At 39.6% G+C, this 11,019-nt stretch overlaps 2 protein-coding genes across 3 annotated transcripts; one reads left to right on the plus strand and one right to left on the minus strand.

Moving 5' to 3' along the window:
- Nucleotides 1-219: 219 nt before the first annotated feature.
- Nucleotides 220-8,117, plus strand: LOC131778507 (collagen alpha-1(XXVIII) chain). Of its 2 annotated transcripts, none has more exons than XM_059094925.2 (2): nucleotides 220-307; nucleotides 7,133-8,117. In XM_059094925.2, the coding sequence occupies exons 1-2, from the start codon at nucleotides 295-297 to the stop codon at nucleotides 7,828-7,830; spliced, it is 711 nt and encodes a 236-aa protein (XP_058950908.2). In that variant the 5' UTR covers nucleotides 220-294; the 3' UTR covers nucleotides 7,831-8,117. The 2 variants fall into 2 exon arrangements, with proteins under 2 accessions (XP_058950908.2, XP_058950907.2); XM_059094924.2 differs by lacking the exon at nucleotides 220-307 and adding an exon at nucleotides 4,823-4,959.
- Nucleotides 8,118-8,180: 63 nt separating this feature from the next.
- LOC131778506 (integrin alpha-X-like) lies at nucleotides 8,181-10,181 on the minus strand. The gene is made up of 2 exons (XM_059094923.2): nucleotides 9,993-10,181; nucleotides 8,181-9,473 (listed from the first exon to the last, which is right to left on the minus strand). The coding sequence occupies exons 1-2, from the start codon at nucleotides 10,096-10,098 to the stop codon at nucleotides 8,758-8,760; spliced, it is 822 nt and encodes a 273-aa protein (XP_058950906.2). The 5' UTR covers nucleotides 10,099-10,181; the 3' UTR covers nucleotides 8,181-8,757.
- Nucleotides 10,182-11,019: the final 838 nt, after the last annotated feature.

The following is an 11,019-nucleotide window of genomic DNA, read 5'->3' on the forward strand; positions in this document are numbered from 1 at the left end:
ATCAATGAAGGTTGCGAAAAAAAAGTACCAGTTTCGGGATCATTTTGAAGCAATTTAAAGTTTTAAGATTGATGGATTCAACTGCGTGATTGTGATGGTGAAATGTTAGGGTAAACGGGATTCGATCGGTATTTTTCTCCTGTGACGTTTGTGATGCTGTCTATCAATTTAATTAATGCAGTGGTGGCCCGCTTAAGCGACAGAAACAGGATAGCCACGTTTTTCGAAAAACTAGCACATTGCCTCTGACTTGTCGGAAAAATTAGCGTCGTCACTGCTTAAAAGATGAAATGAATGATTTACGGAGGTAAGTTAATATGACGTGATCTACTAACGTCGAAAATATATCAAGTCGAACTAACAGTTTTGGCCTCGGTCCGCATTTTTGTCAACAAAATAAACACAGACTGCTTAAAAAGATGGTAATACGGACTACGGGCAAAGCTGTCAATTGTTTCTCGAATGTGCATGTGGCGCGTGTTAAATATTCAATAGTGACATCTCGTTTACATCTACATCTACATCTACTTTAATTACGTTAGTAAAATCTGTACAGACATCACACCAACTCACGCGCAAAGTGAGAAGACTATATGAAGGCTTGAAATTATATAACGATCGATTTTTATCAAGACATGAGCCAGGAATATTCCAATGTAGTGCAAATAATCGTGAAAGCTGATCGTGGAAAAGCGATTGCCTGAAGCTCGGTAAGTTGTGAGATGACATGTTATCACATACCAGACGAAAAACTCTTTAGATTCTCAGTCTGCAACTTGTACCCACTCTGCAGTCTGCGGTCTACATTTTGTTCCTAATCTACATTTTGTATACGGTCTGCAGTCTCCTGTCTGCATTTTGTACTCACAGGTATCCGTGGCACCATTACAGTTCATTTTTGGTTACAGTTATGCGCACAACACACACAATCTACCACAAAATACCTGTGTGTGAGTTAATTCGACATTTTCATTCTTTTCCGCGTTAATACTCTTCTTTCCTTTGGTCAGAATATAGACATCACTTACAATGTTTCAAGTAATCCACACCCACCCCCAAAGAAATAACTCTTGCATGCCTAGCATGCCTATGTTGAAGCAAGGCTTGAATCGTCTTCTTTAACGTAGTCGAGGTATCCAAGTATTTATCGTAACCTTAAGTATGAAAATTATAAGGAAGAATCGAAGCTAAATTCTAATAGGGATAAAAGAGAGCCGCTTGAAAACGAACTCTAACAAAACCTAATAACCAAATGGGAAGAACGTGCAGCGTTTTAACGAAGCGTGAACAATGTAAGCCACTTACATAACAGTCCCGCCTGTAAGAGTTTAACCAAAACGAACTTCAAGAGAAGGTGGGCAAAAAAGCGCTCTTCCGATAAACACTTCTTATCGTTAGCCCAAAGCAAGACAACTTACTAAAATGCGGTTCTGGTTGGAAATTAAAAGATCACGTCCCTAATGGACAAACAGTAACGTCATTATTACGGTTTAACACGAATCAAAGTCATAGCGAATCACTATCCGTGGCAAAGACGTGGCAGCCGTTACACACCGTGTAACATGTAATTCCATTACTCATATCTTGTTCATTCTCAACTTTAATAGTTAGTGGATTTAATTTATTTTTAAAGGCGCTAAAAAAAATTCTGCTCTCTTGACAATTCAAGAGGAAGTTATATTCAGAGACGCTCGACCCTTATGATAAGTCTTCCGCCAACTCGCTTACCGACAACAGTCCCCGATCGAAAACAATTCCTTTTTTGTGGCTACTGCCTCCTTTAGGAGGCGAAGCCTCCTATATCGTCGAAATGAGTCAGCGAGTCAGCGAGTCAGCGAGTGGGTGATGGTAACAATAGAATCGCGATCCGGCTTGACAAAATTTTGACCAGATGTTTCCAGATGCTAATTGTCGTTTATTTGCGAGTATCTTAGTGATTTCTAGGCTATAGCCACCAACACATTTAAGTTATCTCCTTTTCTGGTTCTTCCCGTGACAATCTTGAAGGGGGGTAGGGGGGAAGGGACGGGGGGGGGGGGGTGTCAGAGTCTTCCGCTTCCCGTACCACGTATCAAACGTACCAAACTTGTTCGTTTTATGTCCTTTGTTTTGGCAAGGGGACTATTGGGTCCCGATGAAAGTTATTACAGGTCAGTTTTCTTAATTAAACAAAGTTTCACTAACCTGCTTATCACAGTTTGACCATCGCTTCTGACATCTCGTTATAGAGACGAAAGTCTCAGTCCACTGTGTGATGTAATAGCTATTCCAATTTAATGTAGGTTTTTCCATGCATTTAGGAATACCATTTCAAAGTCAAATAAAAAAATCAAGAGCCAGACGTAACGTTTAGAGTTTTCTTCTCTGTATCCGTACTTGCTTTCCCTTTTTGACGTAAGTAACTAGTCGTAGCTAGCCGAGAGCGAATAAAAAAAGCTGACTCCAAAGGATGATTTAAATCACTGAAAAATCTGTCGTTGAACCGTTTGCATTTTGAGCGTTCAGTTTAAGTGCTAGTGAAGCATGATTGAACATTCTTGTTCGGCTGATTATCAGATTTGTCCGATAGGTTGAAATCTTCTTTAAACCTCCGCGGAAAGTTTTAAAGTTAGAAGAAGTCTTCCATGCACCGGGAAGACCACACTGAACTCTTCCAACTCCAAAGTTTGGTTAGAACCTCTTCTTCCCCCGAGACAAGATAACTTCTTGATTTTCTTCAATTTCATTTGTTTTGAAATCACATTCGCCCCGGTAATCTAAAAGCATCTTGCAGAATGTTTCCTCAGAGAGTTCAAAGCGCCCGTTTAATAATCGAGCGTAAATTGGGGCTGACAAGCCTACACGACTTTGTAGTAAGTCAAGTTTTCTGTATATTTGTTTTAAGTGTTAAAAGGCTCGCACGACTCCAAAGTATGTCGGTTTCCATGCTTTCGTTCTAATTTCGCTCTCACCAGTATGTCTTTGAGTGGACGCCCCTTTCTGTATGATACTATGAGCGGTTCTTTGAACATTTCTCTTAGCAGTGGTTTTTGCTGTGTAATGACAGTTGCTCATGAGGATTTCTTTAGGGTTTTGAAATGATGAATGGTATTGTGTGTATTGTGACCTGAATCGCTTTCTTTGCTGGAGATTTTCGACAGCTTCAGGTTACTAGACACTGAAGTATAGGTGTACATGTGTCATGCTTCATGCTATCTCATGATCTATGACGTAATCGAATCGAAGGGATTTCCAAATTCACCGGAGGTAATGCTGTTTTTCCAGCCCGAGTACAAATTTACGTTTTCTTGCTTCCAAAATTTTCTTGTAAGCATTAGTGGATGTTAAATGGAAATTTCAAGACTTTGCTAGATAAGTGTTTTTGACTAAATAATACCCAGTAATAAAAAAAATTATCGCCCTCTTTATTTCTGCTCCCGCTTCCCGCCCTCGTACTGAGATCCCGCTTCCCGCCCCTGTTCTCCCGCTTCAAACCCTCTTCCGCCCCCTGTTCTCCCGGGAAACCGCCCTCCTGTCCCCCTCCACAATCTTTCATCTCACAATCATTTCAGGATTGCGCGTGATTAAAAACAAAAGTTGCTAACATATGATTTCAAGGAAATTAAATACAGATGGAGTCTGCGTGTGTTCCAGGTATTGGGAGATAAGAAATTTGAGAGGACCAAATATTTTTAAGGAATAAGCCCTGTACACCGAGTTTCTTTTCATGCAGTGAACTGTTTCAAAACACCGTCTCTCTATTGTAGAGATATCTGCAAGGAAAGTTTTGATTTGAATTAAATGAAACTCCTAATCCTTGCACAATAAGTTGCTAACCTATCACTCAGGCCTCTCTACCCCAACATGGACATGGCCCGGGAAAAGAAAACGGAAATGGAAAGGAAACTAAGGAAAATGGAATTCGAGAGCACAAGGACAAAGCCGCTTCACGAGCCGCTTTCTCGTCACTCCTTCCCTCTGTGAGTCGGCTACGCAGGTGAACATGGAAGTTCGATTACGATATAGAATTTACTTTTGTTTTTTTTCTGTTTGTTGTTAACGTATGCACCTTTTGTAAGTTTTTGTGTATTCCAGCTGTATAAATTATGTTCTACTTTATGCGCCAGTGAGTTTTTTATTTGTTATATCTGTAAACTTTTGCTGTTGTGCACGTTTCTGTGTGATGCATCTGTTTCAGATTCAACCTTCTTTGCTTGATTATTTTGTCTGAATGATTTCTCTCTTTCTTTTTTTAATTGCGTGTCTGATTTCACCGTTACAAAGCTCAATTCCAAATTTTCTGGACTTTGAATTCATTTAAAAAAAAAAAAATATGTCATTTATCACTTTTGGCAAAAGTGTTGAAATAGCTCCTGAGCCCGGTCACGACAAGATCTTCATGACTAAACATTACTCTTATCACAAATTAAATAATCCTCTTATCAGCACAATCCCGCGGTGACAGCGGGCAATCACGAAGTGGCATATCGCCAAGAGGATAACAAACGAGTCCTTATCTCCGAAAAAAATTGAGCCACTGGCCAGAGAAACAGCGATCTCGACAACGTTTTCAATTAGAAAAAGCTGAAAAGAGTTTAACAACATTGATGAAACGGCCGGCAAAAACTTAACAGGTTGGCAGAAAGACAAGCTGGATTAGCTACTAGTGAAAGCTCGGTGCAAAACAGATCCTCTTCTGAAACAAAACACGGCTTACGGCGACCTGTATCAAAGACGACTGAGTCAAGGGAGACGTAAATAAATAAAGTGACACTAATATTGATATTAAAGACCCCATTCTGGGTATCTGTGGTATTTCTTATGCATGCTAAGAGTCATCTGGTGAACACCCTGAGTTCTACAACTGAGCAGAAAAAATGTCCCGTTTTCTTCGACTTTTGTGGGTTGTATTTCAAGTACTTGTTATTACGGTATTCAGTGATTTTCAGAATGACAGAAGGCTCTTGGAGGATTACAACAGTAGGTTACTTGTGTATGTTAACTTTCTTATCAATGGAATGTGCTTGAACTTCTTCCTAGATATGAACCCTAGATGTTGCCAGGCCCTAAACTGGAATCGTGTTATATCTCAATTTCTAAAATAGCGATGTTTTCGCCGAAGAAATGGTTCAAAAACCATAATTTTGGTATATCTACGACAGAGTCTTTTTTAACTCTACATACAGAACGATTGAAAATACTTACAATCCTAGTTGAATTTTTTTTCTCTCTAAACAGACGCAATATTGATTACAAAGTTGACGAGTTTACAAGTCTGATTTCATCGCGATACTCATTGACTTAATGTTTTCTTGTATCGATCAACGTTTGAGCAAACCGTCCGAGAGGAAGCTTATGGTAAATGGTGCCATTCTAAATCTTTCCTCTCACACAAGAGATACATCAAGAAAAAAAAAAAGCGCTGCCTAGTAACAAAAATTGGCAAAGATTTATTCAACCAAGCCTTGAAAAACTTAATGATTATTTCTATAACCATTGATGAAAAGATCTCTTTTCAGGAACGATAATTTTTAGTTTTTTTTTTCCCCACATAAAAAATGACTCTTCTATTATCTATCTAACAGAGGGGCCCTCTTGAGGGGCCCTCCTTAAGGAGGCTGAAATGCAAACTAGAAAAGCTATTTCTCCACTATCGGCAAGCTTTACCTGTGCCCCTTAGAATCAATTAGGCCAACTTTCTTAAGCTAGCGATATTTCACCAGGTGAAAATGATCTTTCGAAAAAGGATGTCTTTACCTAAAGTAAAAAACTCCGAAAACGTCACGAAAACATATCTCTGTAGTTGAGCTTATAAATTCAACAAATATTTTCAGCTTTTACGCAGCCTATATCACCAAAACAGTAGTTAACTCAATGTCTCTGCAGATCTAATTGAGAAACAAGAGATGTTCAGAATAGAGACGTTCAATTATATCGCGTATTAACATGTGTGACCTTTCATCTATCACGGGCATTCATTTCTCAGAGCATTCCGTCTTCTTAATTAAACAAAAAAAATCCGCGTGTGCAAGCGCGAAGACAGAAGAAAAGGAGACAAGCGATATAAATAACTCTAAATTTTACCTGATACGTATGTTTACTGTAGCATCTGTGCATTTGAATGTTTGGGTTCAAATTTTACTCTGGCTTTTGGAGACCGGCCATGGGTGAGCGCGCGGGGGAGAGGGGGGGGGGGGGAAGGAAGTCGGTTTAATATTCTTATGATCCCCCCTCAATAGCAGTTCATTGGCAGTTAATTTTTTATAGTCACGTTCCTCCTTTATACATTGTTGGCTATGACTGATACCCCCTCCCCCTTGAAAACCTTTAGACCCCCCCCCCACAAAAAATCATCCACCCCTCTTCCCCCCTTCTGGCAATAAATAATGAGTGGTTCTTCATGGTAAAGTCTCAAAAAATGTTCTACATGTTAATTTGACTTTATGTCATTCCAGAGTTATTTTGATAATTAATCTGGAACAGAAGAGACTGTCACAATCAACCACGTTTTAGATAGTAAAATGTCACACTAAAGAAAAATGTTAATGAAATACATGTGTATACTGCGGAGTGACCTATACTACAATATGACTGGCCATATGCTTAATAGGTAATGACACATTCTGTTGAAAAAATAAAACATGATATGCACATACATTTCTGAGTTAAGTGATTATTACCGTCATACTAACATCAAAGTTTTTTTAAAGCTCGGGGAAATTTTACTCTCATAGCTATTTGTGTTCATTTCTCGTACTGATCAAAAAAAAATCATTGATAAATAGCATGTCCCTCATTTTCACCTGATTTTCATTAATGCACTTGCTGGAAACCAAAACATTGTTCATAAAATTGATAAACTTCTGGAATAAGACAATCAGTCGTTTTCTACATGATGTATCATGCATCTCTCTTTTCAAAATGTCCAGAGACGGAAGAATAACGATCTTCAGAGTCAAAAATGGCAGAGAATAATCGCTTGATTGTCCATATGAATCAATTTTTCTAAGATTTCTAAGGACAGAATTCATGTAAATGCAACTTAAAGAAAGCACCAGATATTCTTTAGTATGACAGATAACTGTTTCCTAACAGCAAAGAACTTCATACACCCCTCCAGAAATCTAAAAAAAAATTTACTTTCTCGTTCAAGAATTTCAGCACATTCCGTCAGCAAGAACTACAAGCAAGAAGCTTCAAAAGCACTTTTTGGCGCAAACAGACGCTTCTCGCCTCAAAAGACAACTACGTGGCCACTACGATATCATTTACATCATCGACTCCTCCAGCTCGATCAGCAGGGCTGAATTCCGAAAGGGCATCAAAGCCATTCAAATGTTGATTGACAAGGGTGCACGTGACTCGTTACACGCGGCTATTACAGTAGCCAATCAGGCACATCCTGTCTTCACATTTTCTTCCATTGAAAAAGCCAATGAGAAACTGGAGAAACTGCAAAGAACCGGTGGAAAAACAAACATGCAAGAGGCGTTAGAGAAAAGTTTACGAATGTTTCAAAATCCTAGCAGCGGAGCCCGAGCCGGAAGTTTTAGACGCGTTCTGGTTGTGACTGATGGACAGTCCAACGTGAAACGGAACAAAACGCTCTTGAATGCCATGGACCTGAAGCTCAATGGAGCAGAGATCTTTGTGATTGGAGTAGGAGAATACTTGGATGGAATTCATGAATTGGTGCACCTGGCTAGTTCATTGGATGCACATTTATACAGAGCTGGTGACATGCAAGGTCTCGTTGAAGTCGTCAAACTCATAACACCGGTCAGTTACAGACGGAGCTGGGAATCGGAAGTCAGGAGAATAAGGCAAGCAGTCATGCTTGGAAGGCAATAACGTGTTTTCATATCCTTCATGAATGATAAATGCATGTTCTTAAATGTTAATTGAAAAGGTCATCATAGTCCTTTTTGGTTGTTAGAACATTGGTCTGTTGGTGACTCTTTGGCAACTTGTTTGCTTCTTTAGATGCCTGTTTTTGTTTTGTTTTATATTTGTTTGTAATTTTTTACCTGGTTTTTTGTTTATTTGTTTGATTCACAATTTAATTCGGTTGGTGTTGTGAGAACATCAGTGAAATGAATTTTTTTATGTTATTTATGTCCTATCATGAGGCCTTTTCCAAACTTTTGAAAGTGTTTCATAAGTTCAAGATGAAACCACTCTGGTTTTATTTCCTAATGACTGCAATCAAGAGAACATTTTTGTTTTTAGTTTATATTTAATTTATCATATGCTAATCTTTTTCACTGCATTAGCCGATATAACGTCTTTAAGATCCTTAAGTAAAAGGTAACATTCCCTCTGTTTTCTTAGTCGTTATATAATAATACCAAATATAAAATTTTTTTTCTAGAAAACCCATAATCACATCCCCACAGAACTTAATATTACTCTCTGAGGCTATAATTCATACACAAAAAACATAAACATGTACATTCAAGTTTACGTCTCATACTGACGAACCAATCATTGTTTATCAACTAAGGAAGGGAGAAGAGGGCGGTTGATTTTAGGGGATGACATGGTTTTCAGGGAGAGCAGGGTGGGGAATCTGTCATCGCCAACAGAATATAAATAGGGAGCTATAGAAAATTGACTGCCAATTAAATGCCTGTGAGAGGAGATCATGTGATGCCAAAAAGCCTTGTAGGGGGATTAGGTTAATTTTATCTTGACTCAACGAAAATCCTCCACACCCTTCCCCCCCTAAGGAGATGAATAATGACCGGTCTCGAACGTCAGTACATCCGACTTTTGGGATTAAAGTCTTCCTAACGGACTTGATTCCTCGTCGTCTCCCTCAGATTGTCCAAAATTTTCTTCAATCCATGTTTTTCTCCCTGTCTGATCAGGAATAAGCTTAATCATCTGCACTAGTCCACTCATATTTAATACACGGTACATGTGAGCATCAGATGAACTTGCCATCTGTACCAATTCTTTGATCCCCTCAAGGTATTCTCCTACGGCGATTACAAATATTTCAATTCCCATCAGTTTAAGTTCAAACGCACTGGGAATGGTTTCGTTCCTCTTGATATTGGACTGGCCATCTGTGACGATAAGAATTCTGTGAAAGCTTCCTTGCCGGGCGCCATATTGAGCTTCAACGTACATCCTTTTGCAAAGTTTGAGCGCAGCCTGAGTGTTAGTTTTTCCGCCGGTGCGCCTAATGGCGCCAATTTTTTCATCTGCGATGAAACGCGAAGCGAAGTTGAACTCAATTTTGGCACGAGTTGCATAGGTAACGGCGGCATAGACTGTGTCATTTCGTGATTTTCCCACAAGATCTCGCAAAGCTCTCAATCCTTTCACGAATTCTCCACTGCTAACGGAGCTGGATGAATCAACGACAACAATTACGTCAAAAAAATTTCCCAGGATCTGTCGTTTTTGGAATTTCCTGGCTTCCCCTCCGAAGAAGTTCTTGTAGAGCTTCTTTGCCGTTTCAGCAGCGGGTGGAATGTTTTGAAATCCTGACGGCGAAGAGAACAAAAGACAAAATTGTCGTTGTTTTCACGATTGCCATATTTACAGAGGCTATGGTTGTTTGATGGACGAAATATGCATCTGATGTAAATATCCTTTCGTCTGAAAATACCAGGAAACTATTTTCATTGCATTACAGGCGGTTAATATGCCTAAAGCTGATTTCTTGAAACAGCTTATGGTGCCCTTGGGTCAGTGTACGTTCAAATATGCAGGTCATTAAACAATTGATCTTTTTTTAACATGGCGCGTTTGTTTAGTGTGTGTTGCACATCGAGTTTCTAGAATCTAGAAACAGTGGATATAATGACGTGAATGCTCAAGAAGGTGAAATGAAACCACTACAGCACCTTTTTTGTTATTTGAGAGATTTAAAATTTCGTAAGAACTCTTGGGAGAAGAAGCCGAGTAAACCTGACCTTGCGCAACATCTTCTACTGTGGTGAGTGATTTTGGACGTCAGTGACCTAAATATTTGCACATCAGGGGATTGGTTTAAGACTTACTTTTGTAGTAATCCTCCTCGCTGATATCCTTCTCACTGCCACACGAAGTATCAAGACCCCAATAAGCAATCAAAAGTAAGGCACATCTAGCTAATTGTGCCATCATGAAAAAAGGCTGGAGTACAGTATAGTGTCCACTTTAGCCACCTGACCGGGATATCCCCTTTCCAGTTACTCACGCTTAACTCGCGCGTGTATGATAGCTCACGCACATGCAACTCGCGCGTGTACGAAGTAATGGGCTTGTTGTTGTTGATATACACAAAGGTGTTGGCTGTGTTCCAAACCATTCGCAAAGGGCTCACTGCCTTTGGCAGCAAGTGAAGCTTTTTGAGCGAAGCCGCCGCCGAAAAAGGAAAACTATTTCCTTTCTTTAGAGAAATCTAAAAGCCCTTTGGCATTTCCCCTCTAAGTTTAAGAGAAACCGGGGAGGCCGAGGTTTTTCTTAAGTGACGGTTAAGGGAGAAAGGAATTGGTGCAACACTATTTGCGAGAGATTTAATACCCTCAGCGGGAAGCGATTCTTTAAAACATGTTATATGCCGCCGCGGCCAACAGTGGGAAAAGTTTATCCGTAAGACTAAGGAACTTGAGAGGCCGCTTGGCTTTTCCTCTAGAATTTTTCCAGAAGTGGCGGTTAAGCCGAGATCAGAGAGGAATCGAGGGAGGACTTGTTGCGATATTAATGCAAGCGATTCTGTCTTCTGTGGTCAGTCCTCTCTGGGCTATTTTTATCTGAAGGCAGAACTTATCCACTTTGTCCTTTTTGTTTACCTGGTTGCCTCATAGGTAGTGAGTCCTGTTTAGGCTATTGTCATTTGAAAACAGAGCTTTTTTTTCACCGGTTGTCTTTTTAGTAGTCAGTTCTATCTGGGCAGTTATAATCTGAAGATAGAACGTTTTTGTTTTAAACCCTGCGGTTTTTCTTAGGTAGGCAAAAGAGTCGGGCAAAAAAAGCTCAGTGTTAGGGCACCAGACCAGACGAAATCTGAAGTACTTGAAGAGGTCGAAGAGTGACTAAGTGATA

Source organism: Pocillopora verrucosa, chromosome 1, assembly GCF_036669915.1.
Source record: "Pocillopora verrucosa isolate sample1 chromosome 1, ASM3666991v2, whole genome shotgun sequence".
Classification (NCBI taxonomy): domain Eukaryota; kingdom Metazoa; phylum Cnidaria; class Anthozoa; order Scleractinia; family Pocilloporidae; genus Pocillopora; species Pocillopora verrucosa.